The following is a 23,555-nucleotide window of genomic DNA, read 5'->3' as shown; positions in this document are numbered from 1 at the left end:
GAAAGAACTCGAGGCTGTCACCTTGTGATTAAGATGTTTGCCTTGAGAGATGAGGAGGCCTGACTTCTGATCCCTGGCAAGTAATGTTATTTTGTATGGTAGGGGTCTTCTACTTAAGATACGGTGTCAGTGGAATCTAGGCTTTCTAAAGGCAGCTAAACAGGTAGACAGTGTTTTAAAGAGCTTTGAAGTTAGGTATTTCAAATAATGTTTTATTTTGTCTGTCAACTAGGTTCCTTGAAAGTCAGGAAACTTAGAGAAGACAGGTTGAAAATTACACTTTTCTGTGTTTTTTATAGTTGGTTTTTAGTGCAGCTTTCTCCTAAACCCTTTTGGTCTCAAACCAGTAATCTACACTCTGTCTATGGTTGGAAAGAACTTTCTATCATAAATTTGCTTAGTGTTTGTTAAAAGCTAGTTGATTTTCCTAAAGAATTTTCTAAGGGTTCTCACTCATCGTGGTGAGAAATAACTCTATCATAAAGTCCTTGCCAACTTCAGTGGCTATCTTTTGAAGCAGAAAGAAAGAAGAAAGATTTGATTTGAACCACATATTTTTGTCATTCATAAATCATGCTATTGTATCAGTGTACAAGACAAGCAGAGTGGCGTGGAATTTTTTAAGACTCTTTATTACCTTACACTCTTTTTTCTCCCATTTTGCTGTATGTCCAAAATGCTTAATTTCAGTTGTAGAAGTTATAATGCTAGCTACTATTCAGAACTCATCCAGTTCTAATGTTTTTCAGCTCAGCTATTGTAATATGTATACTTGCTCTTCCCAGTCTCTGGGTGGAGCTGGCTGGAAGCTTTTAAATAGAGTTATTTTGCTGCTGGAGAGAAAGTGTTTTTTAGAATCTGATTCTGTGGGCACCAGTAGATTTCAAGGAAGGTTGGAGAAAGAAAACGTAAAGTTTTCTGTGAAAAATGTTTGTTTACTCGTTTTTGCTTATATCTCACTGGCTTTGACCCTTTGGGAGCTCCTGATGGGTTGCAAAGCTTATGGACAAGAGAAAAGATTTCCATGATCGAGGTCTTAAGGGGAGCTTAACTTAAAAAACTACTGCCAGACTGAAAATTAGAGGACTTCTGTTTTATAAATAATCTGAAAAAACTTTGGGATTTTTTTTAGGACAAGTGCAAAAAACCACATGCTAAGAACTAATTACCTTTTTCTGTGCTACTTTATAAGTTTCCGGACTTGATCAACTGTGCTTCTTGAGCTGCTTTATGCAGAGGAAGAGTGACACCCAGTGGTTAAAAAGATTAAATAGAAGTCTGTTCTGGGTTTCTCTCACCTCAGATTGTGCCTTTACAAAATGAAACAAACAAACAAAGGGAGCTAAAATTAGTCCTTTAATAAATACATTTCTGACTGATCAAACGGGCTACAGTTATTTTGTGTTTATCAAGAAACTGTGTGCCACTTTACACTAGTTTGGTAATTGCTGCAAACCTCTCTGCTCAGAAAAGGTATTGTTGAATAAAAAAATATTTTGTTAGATCAAATAATAATTGGTTCTCTGATAAAGTTCATAGATTTTCTTGGATAAAATTTACTAGAATTTAGACATTTTGTCTGTACTACCATTTTTGGGTAACAGTTGCTAGGTATTTCCCAATGATTATATTAAAAAACCCCGCTGTTTTGTTTTAGTTATTTGCTGCTAGTAGCAATGTTTCTTCATAAAAACCAAGCTGTATTTCTTTTTTTTTTCCACAGGATTACATGAATTCTTTTTCCTGCTTGTCCTAGCCTACTTCATAAGTGCTTGCATATATGCACAATCCCTATGGCAAACAATTAGGAAGCGTGGACCTATGCATGGTGTATTAAAGGTGTTGACAATTGCATTACTGTTGCAGGCTGGTTCAGCTTTTGCCAACTACCTGCATTTCTCAAGGTACCTTTGCTTCCTTTTTGCTTTTCAGTCTTTAGATTTGAAGAACAATGTGTTGTAAAGATCAGTACATGATTTTGCCTGGGGTGGATTGCGGCAAAACATAGGACTGACCTTTGAATTGCATGATTGCCTAAATGTACTTCTAAGAGAGGACACCCATTTAAGGCACACCTACTTAAAAATACAATCTTTTTATTTTTTCAGTTATTCTAGAGATGGGATAGGCGCTCCTTTTATGGGAAGTCTGGCAGAATGTGAGTATGCCTGTGTCCTGTTTCTTACATATTCCTACCTGTGAATCTGTATAATACATTAGCAAATGCTGTTGCTGAACTGTACTATGATCTTGGATCACATAATTGGATTTCTAATATAAAATACTATAAATTGCTTCTCCAGAAAAAAAAGGGTTTAGGTGTTTACAGTAACTGTATTTGAAGTTATACAACTGTGATATTGTTTAGGATTTTTCAAATGATTTTTTTGTCTCAAGATTCCTTGCTACAGACACTTAGACATGCCTGTCACCTGAGTAAATCTTTCAATACATTGAAGAGTTTTGTGGAGTTGGATCTAGAAAGCCAAGCTTTTTAGGAAACTTAATCATGTTTTATAGAGTTTGTCATTTCAATTTAACAAATAACAAATTTAACAAGTTTTAGATGAAAACGTATTTTACAGAAAAATTTTATGATTAGCGTGATACAAAAAGTGCTTATGTGAAGGTTCGATGCTAACAAAACATTTTTCTCCACTCTGTATAGATATTCTGAGTTCTCACTGGAACTAAATTCCTATTGCATCCCTTTCCAAAGTGCACTAACTTAATCATGTTCCATTCTTCAGGGTTAAGCATTGTTGTTGGGTAGTTTGGGGATTTTTTTCTGCAGTTCACATTTGAAGGATTGGGGGTTCTTTCCAAGCAAATTCCTTTTGACTGGTTTGAAGCACCCCAAGAAAGTAGTACTTTGGTAGTATTGGGGAGTAACAGCCTATATAGAGAAGTATTTCCCTTTGTAGAGCTCATTTAGAAGGCTGCAGTTGGAATTATCAGCCTCTTGATGGCACCTGGCACCACAATAATTGCCTTTTCCTTGTTTTAACCATTTGAACTGGCAGCTCCTTGCAACCTCTCCAGCAGCTGTTTTATTAAATGCTCCTTCTCATCTCATGAAAGTAAATGAAATGGAGAATGTAGAGGTAGTCATAACTCCTCCCCAGTGTTTAACTATCCAGCCAGAACTTCAGAGAGAATAGCTGCATGTTAGACTTTTTTTTGTGTATGTGTTGTAGTCAAAAGCCCGCTTTTATTTAGATAAAGCAAAAGTTATAATTAATATTATTTTTGAATCAATTCAGGTAAGAAAGTTTTCCTTTCTTACTGTCTCTGAAGTTGGTGGTTTCCAAAGCAGTAAAAGAGCAGAAGTAGTAGAAATGTGGAAGGCTTCAGTGGCAGTTCCAGTTCTGAAGAAGGGCTGATGGCAAGTAGTATAGTCTGAAGGTGGAAGGTGATACCATTTTTCCTATATGGCAACAGAAATCTGAGTTAAAATTAAATGTTAAAATTTTTATTAATTGCAGTGTGTCCAGAATATCTTTCTAAAAACCTGTTTGGGTACTATCTCCGGCAATTATTCTTTTCCTGGTATGATTTAGTCTTTACCACGTATAAAGACCTGATCCTCAGTCTAATTAACCACCTAAGCTAATTACATAAATCACACAAGTAATGTTGGCACTCAGAAACATTGCAAGTGGTGGTGTTCTAACTTTTGGTAAGAATGAAATGTGAAAAGTCAAAGACTACTATCATATCTGTTGAATAGTCAAAAAAGATGAATTGTGATGAAATCAGACAATTATGCTATCAGCTCGGTAACATGACTTTAACGCTGCCCCTGAATACTGTGGGATTATTGTAACCTTTAAAATTTTTCTCACCCTTGTTCCTTTTTAGCAAGGTGTATGGGATATCAAAGATGAAAGCTGGCTGTGGATTTTTGTCTTACACAAATTTATCTGGGAATCCACTTGAATTGTTACCACAATGAAGCAGAGCAGTATCTATATCCAAGAGATGATTGAGAGATGAGGTCTGGCTATACCTTATAGGGCAGGTTATGTTAAGGAGTGACAGAAAATAAAATGCTCCCTAGAACACACAGATTTATTCAGTCATTTTTCTGGTTTGGATTTGTGACACTGGTTTGGTATGCCTTTGGTTGATGTAACAATTCTTTTTCTAGTGAGTACTGTCTCTCCAGAGGTAGCATTGGAAAATAATTCCATGATCTTTTTTTTTTTTCCAAAATCATTGCTGGTTCATTTTATTAAAGAATGATCAAGTTTGTATTTACTAAAAGCTCTTGACAGATCTTAAACAGTAAAGGTGTCTTAACACATTAAGAAGCATTTAAGCATATAAACTCTGAGCATACCAAGCATATCCCAGGAATTACATTTTGAAGTCTCTTGTATCCCTGTTTTGCTAGTATTGTTGAGTGTCAGGGAAATATGGTAGATGATCTTCTTTTGACACACTTCCCTTGTATCCATATTAATTTCTGTATGATGGCAACATTTTCTGTGCCAGTATTTTTAGTAGATGTGGTATTTATCTTTTCTAATACACTCCGGTTGTATAAAAGTAGAGCTTAATTTTTTTTGTGACAGAAATATTATTCTTGTACCTGATAGTGTAAATGAAAATTACAAATAAGGAACAAATTTAATAGAACTAAAATATTAATGAAGTGAAAAAGAAGGCATTGCTGTGCGTGTGCCCAATCTCCAGTTTCTGAACCAAATTTACAATTTATATCGTGTAAGAATCAATTTTTTTTATATCTCTGCTACGCCAGTACAATGAGTCAGATCCCACCACCAACTTTAAAATTGTTCATTAAGTCAAAAACTTACCACTCTAAAGCTAACAATCACCCAGAAAGAAATGGTCAGGTTTTTCTACTGTCAGTAGTGCTGCAGCAAGGCTACAAATAAAGACTTTAATATATTCTAGCTTAAAGTTTTCTATATTCTGATGCAGCTTCAAACACAAGTTTGAGACACTGATTAAGAATGTAACTTTATGGAGTATGTGTTAATTGCTCCCTAACAGAGGTAAAAATGGATATAACAAAATGAGGCAAAGTTACTTTGCATTTAATGAAATGAAATACAGACAAGTTGTTGATCTAAATGAAGTTTGTGTTACGGTTATTCATTATATTTTCCCCTTTAAGTATCTCAGAGTGGAATTTGTCCTAAATATTTGTGCTTTCTTCTGGAAGCTACTACATCCTTAAGACAAAGTGCAATTAATTTAAAGTATAATGTAACTATCTGATTTTTGAACAAAAGTTCTTAAGAACGTAGAAAGGAGTTCATTTAATCATGCTTCATATTTGCACTATGATTAACATCCATATGATTTTAGTTCTTTAGCATTTATAAGTCTGTTTATGCAGATGCACTCCTGAGCCCAGACTACTCTGACACAAGAGTGGGATTTACAAAGATGTGGCACTGTGCCTGTGTTCTTGCAGAATTGCAGCATAACTGGGGGAAAGCTGATGGTGATCTGTTTGGTCACTGAAAACTCCACAAAACAGCCACATTTTGTTGCAAAGCAACCTCAGCTGATCTAACTCATCAAAATTAAAAGATGATACAGAGGCATAAGCATCCATTCGTAGTTTGTGGGTATATAGAACATTTCTCTTTGCTATAGGAAAAAAAACCCAAAACTTTCTTTGTTGTAATTTTATTCATTTTTTCCTTTGTTTTCAATAGTATGTGACATAGTCTCACAGATACAAATGCTGTATTTATTATTGAGTCTGTGTATGGGTTGGACAATAGGCAGAATGAAGAAATCTCACGGCAGACCTCTTCAGTGGGATTCCAGTCCAACATCTACTGGCATTGCTGTAGTAGTTGTTGTTACACAGGTTTGTATTTCATATTCATTCTTACACTGAAGTGTACGGCTGCTATTAAGTATGACGGAACTGTGAACCAAATAATTTCAATATTTTAATTTTATGAGGGAGGGAGTATCAAGACTGGAAAAAAGCCCACAGCATAATGTGCACCCAGTATGTCTAATAGGTAACACCACCTTCTCTTTACTTCAACAATTTAAGGTGTAGCTCTACAGTATGTTTTTGTCTAGCAGTAAAACCACTTAAGAAGTTCCCACAGTTTTCCAAACTCCTGGTTGTGCCAATTGTTCGTAGCATTATACTGTGAACCAGATTAGTGGAACAATCTAGACTAAAAAAAAAGGTAAAAAAATATTTTTTCTTAATTTTGTTGTTCTGATTTGTAAGGTGGTCCTATAAATAGTTGTTATCAGTACAACTGAGGCGTTGTGAACTACATTATGCAGGATGACAACCAGAAGCATGGGAGGAAAGACAAGAAAAGCTGCTGTGACAAATTCTTTGTCATGAAAAAAAAGGAAATCATCAGTGCCCTCCTTTTGGAAGCACTCAAATAGAATGTCTAATGGTCCTTTCAATCAATATAAGGGAATTCTTGAAAGGTTCATGTGCAGGACTGGTCTTGCAAATATACAAATGGTCTGACACATAATTTCATTCAAATATTTTCCATTAGTATAAATTAGAAAGTTAAGTAAACCAGTAACTTAAAAGTAAATTGTAATGGAAATCATTCAACCCTGGTGGTGCCTTTTGTAAACAAATTTTTTTAAATCACATCATAAAGACAAGAGAATCTGAAAACCATTGAGAAAGAGAAGAGCAGGGAGAAACTGGAGACAGTAATGAGGAAGAGATTATACTGAAGATTTTTGTGTCATTTGGGTAGTATCTGTAATTAGTGCTGCTTCTAAACTAAATAAGTGGACTTGTAGAACATTAAGAGTAGCTGGGAGCTGACATTTCTTGCTAATTAAGAATATAAACCAAAGGTTGTTAAGGTCAATGGGACTGTTGAAATTTAAAGATGGGTGTCAAAGTAAGGTGGAATGAGTCTATCTAGCACCAGAAGTTTTACATGCTGGTAGTAAAGAAGACTTCTAAAGTATTTAATTTCATTCATGCCTCTGCGCTTGTGCATATGTATGGGTGTGTTAGTACTCTGCCACTTGAGACTGGAAAGTTTTGTGTTGTTGTTTCCTTTTACTATACATAGAAAAGGCACTCAGTATAATCAGCTTGGTTTTATTTTGGTTGTTACTTATGGTAAAAGTGGGGCAGGCATCATACGTATCTGCTGCTTCCCCCAAGACTGGTCCATTACACATCTTTTGGCTCTTGGAGCAGCACTGGAGCATAAGCACAAAGTTGTCCATCTTACTTCTCACCAGTAAGGCACAACTCTACCACATCTCCTCCTGGTACCATTGGGAATGTCAGGTTCAGCAGGAGTCTTGTAGGAACAGAAAATTGATACTGGAATATATCATTGCCTGGTGGTTTTGCACCCCCATATCAGTGTCTGCTGTATCCAGCAAAAGTTCCCTCACACCAAGAGTATCCCTGCCCTTCTGGAGAGGATATTTTCCACCTCATGGTTCAGCACGAAATACACCTTCTGCTGGATTTGTTCTCCTGAATAGAGAGTGCAGGTGTTGAGCTCAGGGGAACAGGATTTAGACTGTATCGCCTCTAGTGAAGGTGGTGAGTTCAAGAGTTCATCTGTGGATTAGTCAGTTGTTCACTGGTCTGTCTAGATTGACATGGGTGTTTGACCTGCTGTAATCAATCGATGGGCACTTTTAATGACTAAAAACCTAGAATAACCTTCTTCCTGTTCTGATCTTTCCCAGAGATTCTTATGGGAGAGCCATCTTCCTCCTATGCCAGAGATTGGATAGACTTGATGTGGATAATCAGAGTTGTTCTGAGGACTTGCTGAGGAGGCTGCTGGAAACCCTAATGCAGCAGATAGAAATTGCGCCATGTTAGTTTTATTGACATTCTCTTGTACCTGTCCTCATCTCATTTTCAGGGAAGTAAAGAAAGTGGACAGCCTGAGAAAACATGTTACTCTTCAACTTAAATGCAGTTTTGACTGGCAAACTGTCTTAGCCTGTTTGCCTACTACTAGTTCAGATTACTCAGCAAATTTTTAGTGGTTTTTCTCCTCTTTGTACTGATGCTATGGATTTTTTCTTTTTGTTTTTTCACAAGCACTAGCAATTTCTTGGGCTGTTTATGGGTTACCTTCAGTGTAGGGTGGACAGATCCTTCTAATCAGCCAATGTCTTGTAGTCTTCACAGCTGCAGAGAGGTAACATCTCAAAGGAGGGACAACTCTGACATTTAACGTCTCCCTTGCCTTAACTTGTTCTTTATTTCAGCCACAGAACAAAAGATTCCCAGGCTGCTGTGCATTCATTAGAAATTCCACTTTCTGCTGCTGAGGCACAAACCTTGTGCAGAACTTTATTGATGGCAGGCCCTTCCCATCACATAGACCTGAGCAGTTTCAGCTTTCAGGGCTGACCAGACTGGAGGCAGTGATTCTGGAAAGATAGCTGATTGCTCTGAACCTGATCAAAATGACATGGAATCTTACTGCATTAGACATCGTCCTACACACGGGTTCTTAGGTGTGCTCAGAATGAGCTCTACCTCTGGCCTTAGATCTAAACCCTTTTTTGCTGTACTGGCATTGTGTGACATCAGATACCTGAGAACTAGATATGGTTAGAAACAGCTAGTTTGCCTTGCTGCTACTTCTAATTTCTGTTTTGCTTCCCCCTTCCCCTTGCCTCTCAGGGGTGATCTGTCCCATGAGAACCTGTCTTTGGTGGAGATTGATATGTTATCTTCGCTTGTCATAAATTCAGTGTGGGCATAGTGAAGGGAAGGAGGAGTTCTACCATAATTGTTTCCTCATGACATAAAGAAAGAGTGTCTGGTTCTTCTTCATATGGATGTGGAGGTTCAGCTTGTATATCTGGAACATCAGGATGATATCCATGGCCATCATTCCTCTAGTATTTGAAGAGGAAGGCCAGTACTGGACAGTGGTTGGTGTCCACTGTGAGCCAGCGTAGGTCAGGTTTATGTACAGGTAAAGTCAAGCATTTTGAGCAGTGTATTATGTAAACAAGGAGATGGCCATTCTGTTTCACCTTATGAAGAAGCAGTTGGACATAGCTAGTGTGAGTCACATCTTTAGCTACCTCTCTCATCAAGTTCTTTTGTCTACAAACTAAGCACAGTTGTTCTTCTGGATAACAATTAGAATTGTCCCCCCCAGTTTCTTCTCAGAGCTCAAACATAGTTCTGTTCACTGCCAACAAAAGATGTCTCTGATGTCTACTTCAGCAGGTTGATGTCTGGTGTTTTTCAGTTTGTTCCTGATGTTGCAGCTAAGTGAGCTGATACTTGCCTTTCTGTGGTCAAGGTAAGGGACTTCAGAGTTCCTTGACCTTGATTTCTCAACCAAATTTTAATTTTTTTTTATATTTCACAACTAAAGAGATTTAAACTTCACCATCGTGCTTGTCTGTGAAAGCTCTTCTTCATTGAGAACAGATTGCCTTATCCATTTTTACCTAGAAACACTCAATCTCCCAGATTTCTCTTTTATTGGATCCTGCTGTTCCCAGATGAGTGAGAATAGCCCCAGCTCACAGTAAGGGCAATGATACCTTCACCTTGTCCACGTTAACGCTATGTTGCACCGACAGTTCCATCTCTGCCTCTAACACCTCTGCCTTCTGCTTATTTTGGAATAATCTAATGAACCTGAAGGAAACTGGACTTCTGTGATCTCACATTCCTGTCACCATACACAGCCTTTGATCAACTGATGTTGTGTTGTTTATACTCTTTAAAGGGCTAGTCCAGGACATACTCTGCTGTCAGACACTATTATCCTATGAGGATTTGGGCTTTGTTCTCATGATTCCTTTACTCCAGCTCTTTGTCATCTTCTCATGAAAGTGGCTTCCTTCTTTGCTGTTACTCTTGGTGTAGACTAAGGAGAATTTAGGCCTTCATGAGCTCTGGTTTTTAAGGTAAGGTAGATCCCAGGGATATTTTCTTCTTAGAGCAGTATCACAGTTCTGTCTCCATCAGCCTATATGGCTTCGCCCCAGAAGCTTGCTTGAGTCAGGAAGATTCTATACATAGGTTCAGGGGTCTTTCATTTTCTCAAGCAGAATATGTACAGTCCAGGTAAGTTAAATACTTTTTCTGTTCCCAAATGTAAATATCAAAAGGGAAAATGCTCACAAGACTGCAGTGATTCTGTAACTGGTAGAACCCTTGTTTGTTGTCTGAGCATGTTCTAACTGGACTGAAATAACTTCTGTGATAGGAATTCATCAATTTCATGCCAAAACTAGTGCTGTAGACACAATGTTACCAAGCACTGTGCTGTATCTCAGGGATTCAGGAGCAGTTTAGTCTTAGTCCTTGACAGAATTCTCAGTCAAGTAATTTGATCATTTGAAGATGTTTGCTTGAAATTACTCTGTTTCTGAGCATTGTGGTGAGAGCATTTAAAGCCTGTTGGTCAGATTGTTTGCTAGTAATCCGTGATGTTGAAGACGCACATACTTTACATCTGTCCCTCTCCCATCCTTCCATTTTCCATCCAGGTAGTTCAGGAGTGACGGAAGTGACAGCAGCTGTGAAATGACAGGGCTGTGTCCCCCCTAGGTAAGGGAGGAGGAAAGCACAAGAGTACTCTCTGAGGATACTCTAAGCAAAAATTATTCGAATACTCGACTGATGACACTCAAGGACACCCACCTTTGGAAGGCACAGGTGGATTACACATTTTTAAGAAGTTAATATTAGTAACCTTTTTGTCTTTATGTAGTGAGAAAGCCTTTGAATGTGTTCAGAAAGGAATCTGACTAATTTATATTTCTAAATTGAGCCACACAATGTCTGCTTCTGAAGGCCTTCAGAGCTACTTCACTCATAAATCAAATTTGCCTACCTTTCTTCAGAAAACCTGCTTTATTATGCACCTGAAGCCTCAGTGCAAGTTAGATATGTGCACTAGGTGGACTGGATTCCAGTGTATATTCAAGTTCTGAAATGCCATTCAGCTGCTACATGATGCTCAGAGTCTAAACTTTATGTATATTCTAATTTATAATGTTAGCATTCCCAAAGTCTTGAAAAGGTGTTCTTCAGCAAGACACATTTTTTTATGCAACTGGTTGGTGCCTGCCTTCTTCACAACTAAGATTCAGAAACTAGGCACTTTTTAGTCTATTTTTCCTTGGAGAATATCAATATTGTTTCTCACAGTGTTCCTATAAAATTGGATTCTGCAGCAGACAGATAAAACGCTGGGAGTTAAGGAGGGGCTTCCTATCTTATATGTAGTTCTCTGTTGGCTAGAGTGTTTAGCCAGATGTTGGAATGACATTTGGAACCTGTGACACTCCCTTTCCTAGACCCTAGGAGGTTTCTGAGCCAGGTGCTTGCAGAGTCAGGCTCGCTCACAGTTTCTGACCTAGCTGATGTTGAATTCTTTTCTCCACAATGGCACAGCTTCAATAGAAGGGGTGGAGAGTGGCCCACCCAAGAACACCCTATAGCCTGGCAGTTGCAGCACTCTCCAAGGAGGTGGGAGATGTGAATTGAATATCCTGTAGGCAAAGAAGGGAATTGTGGGAGATCCAAGTTCAACCTGGGTGAATGCTTGAGCCTTAAGGCTATTGTATAAAAGGGGCAGCAGCACCACCCTCTTACTTCCCCATCTTTGAAAAGAAAAGTGAATCTTGTTAGGATTTTGAAAGAAAAGGCGTAGTCGCCTGCCTTTGAAACAAGCTTTACAGGTTGTGGATCACAAGTGAAAGGAGACACCTCCCTGTAGCTCTGTGAAAGCGTTTCAGTGGTCTTCCTGCAGAGTAGGACGAGTGTTCAGGTGATTATTTTAGATTTTTTTCTAAGGTGCTACATGTCCTCTACCCAAATTAGAGGAAACTTTAACTTGTCAAGGTTTCTGAAAGTTACAGAATCCAAGAAGTGAGACTGTTCACGCCAGTTGCAATTGGAGTAATAGGTCACACCAAAAAGCAGTTCAGACTAGAGTTTGTTGGGTTTTTTTGCTTAGCGTGGCAGTGGCTGACAAGTAGAGTGGAGCATTACCAGATAACTTAATCTGTGATGGGAAGGTTGAGATTTAGTGTAACCTGGTTTACTGTAAGTGTACTTTGCTGTTTTTCTTTTTCAGACCTTTTTGTTAATTTGGGAGCAGTTTGAAGACACAAATCACCACAGCTACCATTCGCACCATGGCTTGGCGAGCGGGCTGCTCATTGGCCTCAGAGTCTGCCTAGCTCTGTCACTGGCTGCTGGGCTCTACCAGATTATCATGGTGGAGAGAAGCACGCTGAAAAGGGAGTTCTATACCACCTTTGCCAAAGTATGGGTTACATCAAGCAAACTGATCCCTTCTTCTGTAAATATAATTGTGGCATGCAGTTGACTGAAGCACTAAACTCTTTTCCTGCGTAACAAAGTTAAAGTGTCTGATTTGATTACATTGCACCCTGTCATCATACTCTGAGTAGTCATTTTAATTTGACAAGGAGTATAGAGCTTTTTAAAACAGAAATCCCACCTTTCATTGTGTGGTTTTCGTTATGTTGATTGAAAATTAAACAATGGGTTCATAAAATAGACAGAAATGTAAATGTAGTTCCTGTAACTGTCATCTCTTTCTTCTAAGTTGGCATGTAGTCATTTTACAACTTACACTCATCTTTTTTAGGCCTGCATTCTCTGGTTTTTGTGCCACCCATGTCTTGCAACCATTGCTGTAATATTCAGAGAATATCAAAGAGAAAAGGTATGTACAGGCAAGATAAAAGAGATGAAATTTGAATAGTAGTTGTTCTTCATGTTTAATGTTTGTTAGCAAACTCATGCTCTTAGGCTGTTAATCTTATGACCCCAAAGCAACTTGAAAAGTCTTAGTCACACGGCTCTCATTGATGCTAACGTGAGTCATATTTTACAAAGGCATACAGAGCTCGAATCATCTAAGGGTAATCATTTCTAGGTTAAGGGAGGGAGAGGGAGAGATTGTTAAGTCAAAGGAAAATGTGGAGGGGGTGTTTTGTTTTATTGTTTGCTTGTTTGCTTTTAATTAAAAACACCTTGGGGATTCTTTTAACAAAGGGAGTAGAAAGATAAATCAGTGGATTTTTTTTGTTGTTTGCTTTTTAGTCTTCATCCTTTAAAAGCTTTATGTGGCTAAATAGGTCAGAGAACCTGTAGCTGAACTGTGTTCTTTAGATCAAGAAGTCTGTCCAAATATGTTGTTTGGTTTGTAAGCTCCAAACAGTTAAAAACAAAGGTGGACTCACTGAGTTTCTCGGTTGCTTAAACATACTGGGAACTGGAGAACTCCATGCATGGAGCCTGCCATGTTCAGATGGAGTGCGCCACTATTCTCAGGTGACTTGACTACCTCATTCCAGCTTAGGGTTTGCTGCTTTTCTTTATGCTTGTAACCGTCTGTGCATTTGTATGCAAATACATTCATAAATTGAGCTTTTATTTGTGTAGAGGATACGTAAGGGAAAGAAAAAGGTTTTATTAAATAGATATAATCAATTAAATACTGTATTTGATTTACAGAAAAAGGAAATCTAGGCAGAAAAAAATTTATTTCTCCAGAGTTACTAATGAAGAGACTTTTTGTTTTGCTTGATGAAAACATCCCTAGTGCAGGAGGACAGTCTCTAGAGGTGGGATCAGTAAAGTAGTATTTTTGCAGTATTTTGAGCTTACTGAAGGAAGACTACAATTGCTCTACTCTTGCATTTGAGCAAGTTTAACCATTATGTGCAGCTGCAGTTCCTACACTATGATAATTCAGCTGTGTTTGCTTCTTCAAATACACTTCAGTACAATAAAGAAATGCATGATCAATAAATACCATATTTATTTAAGAAAAACATGTATTTTAAAAGACTGTCTGTACATAAACTGAAGAGTTGTGCTTTCTCAGAAACAATGGTTACACCTTTAGGCATTTGATAAATACAGCCATACACAGCTTGAACTGAAAGAGGTCTGACTAAGTGAGATTGATAAATCACTATTCTCAGCTCCATGACTGTTCTAGTGCAAAGTGTTTCTGAGCTTGCTTTTTTTTTTTTTACCCCCACTCTGTTTGTTGTAAGAATAGAATATCTAAACATCACCTCTGCTTGTGAAACTGCATGGGTGGTGAATTGCAAGTCTGAAATTCCCCAGAACAGAGACTGCCAGAAGGGTTATGTGACTTGCCCAGGGCTATCTACTGATTTAAAAACACCCAGGTGTGAGAGTCTGATTCCTGGACTTAAGATGCATGTTCAAATCTTTTGTAACTGCAGCAGTATTAAAAGGTTTAAAGTTAAACCTCAAGCACTCATGCTAATAGAAATTTATTGTGGCTTGTCTGGTGAGAGGCTTTTTTTCACTTACTATTTCTTTTTCTCTCTTTTCGTGTCTCTAGATTATTACCATAGGTGTTATTCTCTGTCAGTGCATCTCCATGGTTATCCTCTACAGACTTTTTCTATCTCATAGTCTATATTGGGAAGTATCTTCACTGTCATCAGTGACATTGCCACTAACAGTATCCTCTGGACATAAAAATCGACATCACTTCTGAGATGTTTAGGAAGAATACATTATGTAATAAATGTGCAATAATGACTTAAATATACAGGTATTTTTGTCACAAGTGTATGATACATTGGTTTCACTGGAAAACTGAGTGATGATATCAGAGCACTTCACAGACGTTTGGTCCGACAAGATTCCTTGATTAATGTGTTAAAAGTATTGTGGAGTATATTAATCCATAATTTGAATCGCTTTATAGGTATTGTTTAACAAGTGGTGCTGAGCTGTATCACAGAAGAGTACAATGAATCTTTTCTCTCCCATTCACAGACACCAAAAATGCCCTTACTTCGTGTCAATACTAGGTTTGAAGGTCTTATAAAATGCAGTTCTTAAAACATCTACATGCTCAAACAAGTTTAAAATAGGCCAGTTGTGAAATTGGTGTGATGCATAACGATGAGTACAAGAGCTTTTTTATTTTCATGCTTTAGAGAAAATGCATTTTATGTATCAGTATAAAATATGGGGAAAGAAAGGAGGGAGAATAGTCTAGAAGACATATGTGAAATGTTCACAACTGACTGCAAGAAACTTTCCTTCATCATGGGTGTAAAATAAAAGCCTTTTTTGCATCTAATGTTCATACTGGTTAAAATTCTAATGGGAATGTAAATAGGGTTTATATCTGTCTTTTTAAAAAAAAAAAAAGTAAATGTAACCAAAAATTTCCAGTAATCAAGATCTAAACTGTTTTTGAGGCTTAGAATACATACCAACATAAAGGTAATTAAAACAGCAGCCTTGCATCTTTTAAAGGAGAAAAAAAAAAGGCAAAGAAAATGGAATGGGTGATGTGGTACTAGAATTTTAATCCTGATATAATTCATTTCTGTTACATTGAGGATTCAATCATAATTAAGCCATATACACAGATTAAATTAACAGAAGCATTTCAAATAAATGTTGGTTTCAGTCATCAACTACCCATGAATTCCTGCCCAAGGATACTTAATCAGGATTAAATTTTCTATGAATAATTGAAAAACAAAATACTCACTGGATTTGTTATAATCCATGTTGGCACTGGGTTCTAAGTAGTTGCCATCTTCCATCCATTGTAATAAAGCCATTCTATTTTGTGATGCCCTAGCATTCAGAAAGCCAGTGTAAATATATACTTTATTGAAGTGCCTATTTATAGAGTATGATTAAATCATGCTGACTTTTTTTTTTCTTTCATAATAAGAACATACCTATTGCCATTGTGAGTGAAATTTTTCTTTTTGGATTTAGCTTCGTTTAGACTTCATAGGTGTGTGTGTTTCTGAACAAAATGGATTTTATTTTCTGGTAAATCAGTGTTTACTTCTTCTTAACAGTGTGTATTTGATTATGTCTCTGTGAAAATGTGAAGACACTGGTTCTAGTTTTAAAATAGCCCTAACTTTTCCATTTATGTTTCCCTCAGTTGTGAGCATAGTTGAAACATAAGTCTGTTCCATTTTAGTTTAGAGGCAAAACTAGACATTTGCCTTTGACTAAGGCAAAATGGCAACATGACAAAGTTGCTCATTAAATCATCTCCTTTCTTATTGTTTGTAATTCAGATCAAGAATGGCAGGTTGAGGCTGGAAAAGATGAGATATTATGATTTCACACAATCTTCAGAATGATTAAAAGATTAATTATTACATTCCTCTGATAACCACACAAAAATATTATTGGTTAAAACTTCAGTCTTTATTTCCCTGCTTATCTCTGTACTTTTCATCTTCTCAAGAAAAAAGCATCCTGTTTTTGATAAGTCTCCAATAGTGTAGTAAGAGTTCTATCTGTCCTCATGTATAAGACTTCAAATTCACACATAAAATAGAATTTTCTGATAGACACAAGTACTACTTTACAGTTTATGATCCATTGTGATAAAAGTTTTAATCTATGCAAAAAAACCTCTATGTGACTTTCAGAAGAGGCACTGCATTTGTTTTATTCTCCAGAAGTACTGTCTTACTTCCTGTAGTTCTTCTGCCTCGACTTGGTCAGTATTACGATACCATTTACCTTATTTTCACTTTATAAATATACCCCACAACGAGCTGTGGTTCGTTAGTGTCACCATGAAACATGAGGTGGTGTCTTTTACATCTTTCCCACATTGCCCCCTAAGTCAACAGGTAACATTAGCTTCTTAGTTTGGCATTGGATCCAGTTACTTGAAAATAAATTTTAATTTTGCTATTAATGTAACTATAGCAATTAAGTGTCACTTTCTCAGGGTAAGTGGTACAAAGGTCTCTTAGCACTGTAGCAGTACATCACTATGACTGCAGTAATACTCAGTTATTGGTGCAGGATAGCTCAGAGTGGAGAGGGAGTCTTCAAGTATGACTAATGGACAAAGCTTCATACTTAACCTGTACTGTGTGTTGAAACTTACTGCCTCTGGATCATGCCTGAGGAGTGGTTCAAGTATGTAAAAGTCTCTCTCTTCTTTCTAACTTAGTGAGAACAGCTGATAAGACCTTGCTTTTTTCATGCTTATCCGCACTGTTACCCATTCTATCAATTTGATTTCATAACTTCATCTTGAAAAAATAGCTTCCAGTTGTCTTCAATCCATGCATCCCAACTTGAAAACTATACTTCTAAAATGTGCTTTCTGTCACCAAAAAAAAGAAAAAAATTTAGCTTTCTCTCACAAACTGGGGCTTTTGCGCACATCAGCAGAACTAGTGCTGCACCCTACGTCAGGTGTGCATTAGGTGACAGCAGTGCACAGAAGCACTCCTCCAGTGCCCCCGTAGCCCCAGTGTGTACAGGGTGCAGGTTTGTGCCTGCAGAGAGCTGCCACGCACCTGGGGAATTTTTGGGGACAGCTTCAGCAGTTCCAGGCTCCCTGACACCTCACTGCTGCAAGAAGCCGAAGCAGGGTCCCCCTGAAGGCAGCACTGTCGAGGTCAGAGGATGACATCTCATCTAAAGAGTTTCTGTGCATCATGCAGTTCTGTTTTAAATAAAGTTGGGGTTACCGTGTCTGCTCATTCTATTGCCTCTGTGTTTTAGTTCTCACAAAATATGAGTGTATTGACAAGACTGCAAACTGAAGTTGGTTGTGCTATGTGAGAAAGGGCATCACCTGGCCAGCCATCACCTTTTCTGCTGGCACAGATTCCAGTTTGCATCAGTTATGGTTTGTTGGTTGGGAGGGAGGATCTCAGTTCAGTAGACAAAAGGGTGGGATCACCAACTTGGTCTACAAGACACCCCCCCCCCCCAAGATGTCAGAAAGGATCCTGCATTGCTCCTGACCAGCAATGTGGAGTCTGGAGCAGTTCTGGGGCTCATGACAAGTCTCTTCAGCTATTCATTCCCCTTACATGTAGACTGTGTTTATTGTATATTTACTTAAAGTGCTTCAGGTAGGAAAATGAATATTTACAATTAAATATATGTTAATGGAGGTGGAAAGACCTGATTGGAAAAATACCAAGTTTCTAATACATATTACAATACTAAGACCTCCCACACAAGACAAACGTTTATAGCCAGATCTAAATGAATATTCCTTTCTGGTTCCTGTGCCAGTGGAAAGCTGTGGAAGTATCAAAATCTTTTTGTTTGCATCTTGATCCTCTACAGAACTGGAAGAATGCTTTATTTGATTTGGCTTTAGCTTATTCTGTGCAATGTTCTGCCTCTAATTGATAGAATAAGTGTTTATGGGGCTGGCCTATGCTGATGTTAGGCTGTATCTTTTAACTCTTCGTTTGACTATGCAGTGTACAAAAAGCAGGTTCTCCTTGTAATGTCAAACATTAAAAGAGAAAGTATTAAGCCAATTTTCAGAGAATCCTTCTTTTCTAGCTGCAGTGATCTTACCAGGCTGTGAATTTCCAGTGAACGCTAAGTTCCGATTCCAGTTTTTCTTAAACCATTATTTTCTGCAAATCTATTTCCTGCCTTGCGAATTCTCTCTCCCACTGTGCTGTCTCTGCCCTCCTCTTTCCCCCTCTCTCATACATATGATTTTGAGTGTAATGGGTGTCATTTCTCTCTATCTCTCCATCTGTTCCCACGATCAACACTCGCAGTCCAGCCCCTGCTTTGCATGTAGTATGTGTATTCTCTTTATCCTTGGCCTGTTTTGTTTTCGTGCTTTTCCTGTCTCTCCTTTGCCCTCTCTGCCATCTTTCTAGTCTCCATAGCCATCAGAGACCTGAGGGTGTGGTTTGACATTGCAGCTAATTTGGGCTGTTAGCTGTCAAAAATAGTGTCCCTGTTCCCCTGAACTGACACTGGCTGTCACCTCAGAGTCTGAGGGAGGAGTCAAGGAGTAATACTTGTGAAAAATTCAGCTTTTAGCAGCAGCCAAAGAAAAAACAATTTAGTTCTCAGTGGTTGTAGCTCACCAAACCACGTTCATCAAACTTCGTTGAGTGCTGGTGCCACTGCTGGGGATGGGGTAGGAAAGGCACATTGAAGAGAGGCCAGATCCCCTTTAGAAGGGGGTAGTCAGTCTTTTACAAGCTGTCAGCCTTGTCCTCCATCTCTCTCTTCTCCATGTCTTCTGCATTTTGCATGCTAAGGATTGGACTGTCCCTGCCCTTGACCACTGTCTTACAACAGGAGTGTGTCATTAGGGGCAGGGGGCTTCCAGCCAAGAGAAAACTGTTTGGCTGCTTTGAAGTGTTTTAAATTTAACATGGTCAGTTATGGGTTTGCAGCCTTTAAAAGGAGCTGGGAGGCATCACAAGCAGCCCCCAGTCTGAGGAAGTATTTTTGAGGAGAGAAAAACCCATGAAAACAGACGTGGCTGGAGTGGGTGCCGTTTTTTTCAACATGATAACACTGTGGTAGAAGGCAGCCAAGGACATTGCACGGCTTTCCACGAGGTCTGCCTGTGGGTAAGGAGAGACTTAATCCAAACGTCTGCAACCCAAAGAGGAAAGGTTTCCAGCAGTGGGGACTCTTTACTATCAGCCAGTTAGTCTGCTGAGATGCCCGACTTGGAGAGGCTGCGGTGGGATTGTGAGGATCTGTCTCGCCCTGTGGTCAAGTGCTCCTGAGTTTGTCCAGGCTGGTGAGCGAGTTTGGTTTTTAATGCTCCAGCAACAACCCCCTCAAAAAGAATGGATTCATGGAAACTGAAAACAAGGTATCTCAGGCATCTCTCCTTCTTTAATACAGTGGCTACAGCTGAAAGAGTGTATGTGCACCTTGTTATTGTATACTTTTTTTGCTTAGTTTCTCACCCTTCCAGCCTCTTTTAAAACAATGGCATTATTTTCAAATCAAATTTTATAAAATGAACATTGGAGTTGTTAAGAAGAGATCAAAATTTACATAAGACTTCTATGTAACCTATTACCTATGAAAATTTACTTCAGGCTGAAACATGTTTTCCAAAGTTTACAGCATACAAAACAAATGGTGTTTTAAAATTTCTTTACTTATGATTACCTTAAATTGTGTTTTCTAAAAGGGAAGGAAAAAAAACCTTGGAACCTTACCAGTTTAATTTGCATTTTGGCTCTGATGTAACTCAAAATAGATTAGATTAAAAAAGGAAATTTGGCAAGTGATTACTCAATTACATGATTTTACTGCTTTGGTATTTTGAAAATAAAAATGAACAGATCTGTTTTACTTTGAAAAGTGCCTGGTGCACGTGGGCTGTAACCACTTTTCAGAAACCATATGGAAGGTTCCTTATGCTGCATATGGCAATGCTACCCAGAGCTCAGATGTGTATTCCTGCGATAGACTACACAGGATTCAGTAGGATCAGGGATGTTAATGTCTACATTCAGATAGTACTGTATTGAAGCACAGAAGGGTAATGAGCTTGGTGTAAAACACGGGAAGTTCACTGTGACCGGGCTGCATTTCTCCTTTTTCATAGAAAGGAACTAAAATTGCTTGGAGCTAGTGCCGGGCCAGGAAGCTGGGAGGAATTTGGAGAACGGATACAATTTATATGGGTTCTGTATTTTGCAAGATAGAAAAGGTGAGCAGCATCATACCTTCAAAACATTTCATCATTTAGAGCTATGGTAGCTGCTCATCTCTAGCCTTCATGCCAAGGGAAGGAAGCCTCTGCTGACCTCTAGAAGACCAAGCAAGTTGTGACAAACTCCCTAGAGTAGCAAAGCATTGATCCTCCACATGGTGAGGGATGGGGTGTCTTAAACTGGATATCATCAGGATTATCTGCTATTCCCATCACCCTGTTCTCATTAGCAAACTGGTTGGAGAAGATGGACCATCTGTCGCTCTGTCACTGATGTGTCCCCTTGGAGCCCCTAGGACTATTTGTGGCTTTTCAGGTCTCTGATAAATACAACATTTGCAAATGTTTGTTTGGTGCCATGATCTCATCACTTGTCTGTCCTGCTCTATAGAGCTGCTTGAGTTCTTGAAAGCTCTTCCACATGCATGTGTGCAGCTGTCCCCTCAGTGCAAACATCACGGTGTGTGTCTGTTCCTTCACACAAAGCCAGCTTCCATGGCAGGGGATTTCACCAAAAAAACCAGCAACTTCACATGACAGAAATCTTACTTAGTGCCATCACTGTCCTGACAAACTGTAGCTCTTCCAGTGGATTTCAGTGGGGATGAAGACCTTCAGAACACTAATCTTGGTATAGTAATGATAATACAGACCCCTGACACATGAAGAGCAGAATATGCTGGGGAGTTAGAAATTAATAAATTCCTTTTGAAAGAGTGATGTGGAAGAGAGATGATGGCCTACATGATTTCACTGGACTGCTAAGCCTGTGGACCTTCAGCAAAGCAGCCCTGTCTGAAGAGGGGTTGCCACCTAGATGTCCCTCACACAAATGGCTGTTGCAGGGGGACACGTGTTCTGCTGTTGCTTCTATCCCTCTTCAATGATTTTTAAGGGTTACATGGGATGTGAGACTAGGTTGTTCTCTACCTCTTGGTTTCATTTTTCTGTCTCTTACAAGTTTGGCTATTTGGTTTCATTTTTTTGTCTCTAACTGGGTTTGGCTACTATATACCTGATATTTAACAGACCTGTTTCTGAGAAATCTGTGAGATGGATCTTTGCTGTCTAAAATAAAACACTTCTCAAGACCCTGAATTGCCCTCATGTCTTCACTTCTCTTCTGTTTAAATGTGAAGCAATGGCCTTTGGGAGCCTTCACTGCCATGCTATTGTCACTGATGGCATCGGTACATCAGGATTGTTGCTGCTTCTCAAGAAGAATTTAATGTTTGATTTTTCCCTCCTTTCTGCCTTTGTGGGGGCGAGGGATGAGCTCAACCCCTGGTTTCCATCCTTCTAAGTCAGCAACCTGTGCTGGTACTGTCAATAGCCTGAGTCATCCCAGCGCTGAGATGGACAAAGCAAGAAGCCTTTACTCAGTGACAGGAGAGGAGCTGACAGCTGCCATCAGCCCTAAGTATTTCTGCTGGAAAAGGGGGGAATGGCCATGCACTTACCAGAAGGGTTGATCACCTTCAAAGAAAAAAAAAAAAGCAAGCATTTTCTACAGCTGAGTTTGAGATATGTAGACAGTGAACTTCAGTTTCTTATCTCTGAGGTCCATTAACAGAGACCAGAATGTGTGGCGGTGTGCGTGTGTGTGCGGATGTCGCTGTTGTAAGTGACTTTGTAAGTTTGTGTTGGGGGAAGCAGCAAACCTAGGGCTCCTGTTCTGGAGATGAAAATAGGATGATAGAACCAGGGCATGAAGAAACCACTTCCCGGTCACCATATCCTGGTGGAATGGTTGCAATTCATGTATTATTCAAAGTCTAGATTTCGTGGCCAAGTCTTAAATTAACCTTGAAGTTATCTGAAAATTCTCTTCTTCCCTGTCGAGTATGTGACTTTCCCAAGCAAGCTTCCCCCACTCCTCACCCACTTCACCCCCAGTCACGGCTGTTGGTGTTCCAGAGGGAAGGCAATGCAAGCAGCGTCGTGGCTGAAGAGCTGGCTTAGAAGTCTTTCCAGGTTAGCTCTATGAAGCACGGCTGTGGTCGTGCAGGGCCCGTGAGCATCCACACCTCTCCTCAACGCCCGGGTCTGTTGCTACTGTTTTCCCCGGGAGGAAGAAAGTCCCCGCGAGTGGAAGCCTCTGTGCCGGGGAAGGCGGCTCCGGGCGGAGTCCCCGAGGCCCGGCGTTTGCCCTCGGCGGGGCGCGGAGGGGCCGCGGAGCCGGAGCGCGGCTGCCGGGCCGGGCCGGGCCGGGCGGGGCGGGGCGGGCGGCGCCGCCAGGGGGGGCCCTTGGGCCGCGGCCGCAGCCCCGGGGAAGCGGCTGCGAGCGGCCCCGGCCCCGCAGCCGCCGGCGGGACCCGGCACGGCCGGGCTAGGCGAGCCGCCTCCTCGGCGTCCTCTCCTCCGCTCCGGGGGCCCGTGATGATTTGTCTCTCGTCTTCTTTCCCCCCCTCTCCCCCCCTTTTTTTTTTCCCCTTTATTTCCCCACCCCCCCCAGCCTAAGATTATTTTCATACACCTGACCCGCTATTTCACACGCTCGGGAAAACCCAGAGAGCGGCTGACACCGAGTCCCAGCGAGTGAGGGAGAGAGGATGTGAGCAAAGAAGTTTAGGAAGATAAGTGTGAAATAGGAAAACGTAAAACCTCAATAACAAAACACAAACAACAAACAAAATGAATCTTTAGAAAAATCCTGAATGTTTGAACGTGTGTGTGTGTGTGTGTGTGTGTGTGTGTGTGTGTGTGTTTTCCTTCCTGCCAAACCAGGATGTCAAATACTGTCCTTTTCCCCTCTTTTTTAAAGCAGGCTGAAAGGAAAATTCTTCACAGACTCTTAAAGAACTTTTTGACACAACAGCTGCAAAATCTATTTTCTAAACAAAGATTTATACATATTTATACGAGCTTAATCCAGATTTTTTTTTTTAATAAATCATTCTCAGAACTGCAGAGGTAAACTATATGTAAATACCTCAAGTAATAGGCTTGTAGTGCAAATCACATCATTTTATCTTCAATTTTGCATTCGTTTTTCTGGCTTAAAGGTGCATCAGAGATATGCATTTTAGCATATTCAGAACACGGGGCGTGAAATTAAATGTTTGA

At 39.5% G+C, this 23,555-nt stretch overlaps 1 protein-coding gene across 1 annotated transcript in view; it reads left to right on the top strand.

Moving 5' to 3' along the window:
• The window catches only part of GPR180 (G protein-coupled receptor 180), a 29,399-nt gene extending 7,812 nt beyond the window's left edge, over nt 1-21,587 (top strand). Inside the window, exons 4-9 of the mRNA XM_069008385.1 lie at nt 1,724-1,904; nt 2,109-2,158; nt 5,697-5,854; nt 12,087-12,278; nt 12,627-12,704; nt 14,364-21,587. Of these exons, the coding sequence (XP_068864486.1) occupies nt 1,724-1,904; nt 2,109-2,158; nt 5,697-5,854; nt 12,087-12,278; nt 12,627-12,704; nt 14,364-14,522 (818 nt within the window). The 3' untranslated portion in view covers nt 14,523-21,587. The remainder of the gene's footprint in view (nt 1-1,723; nt 1,905-2,108; nt 2,159-5,696; nt 5,855-12,086; nt 12,279-12,626; nt 12,705-14,363) is intronic.
• The last annotated feature ends 1,968 nt before the right edge of the window (nt 21,588-23,555 follow it).

The sequence above is a fragment of the Aphelocoma coerulescens genome, chromosome 1 (genome assembly GCF_041296385.1).
Source record: "Aphelocoma coerulescens isolate FSJ_1873_10779 chromosome 1, UR_Acoe_1.0, whole genome shotgun sequence".
In the NCBI taxonomy this organism is placed as follows: domain Eukaryota; kingdom Metazoa; phylum Chordata; class Aves; order Passeriformes; family Corvidae; genus Aphelocoma; species Aphelocoma coerulescens.
Note: the sequence above shows the minus strand (reverse complement) of the source record. Positions and strands in the feature narration are given on the sequence as shown.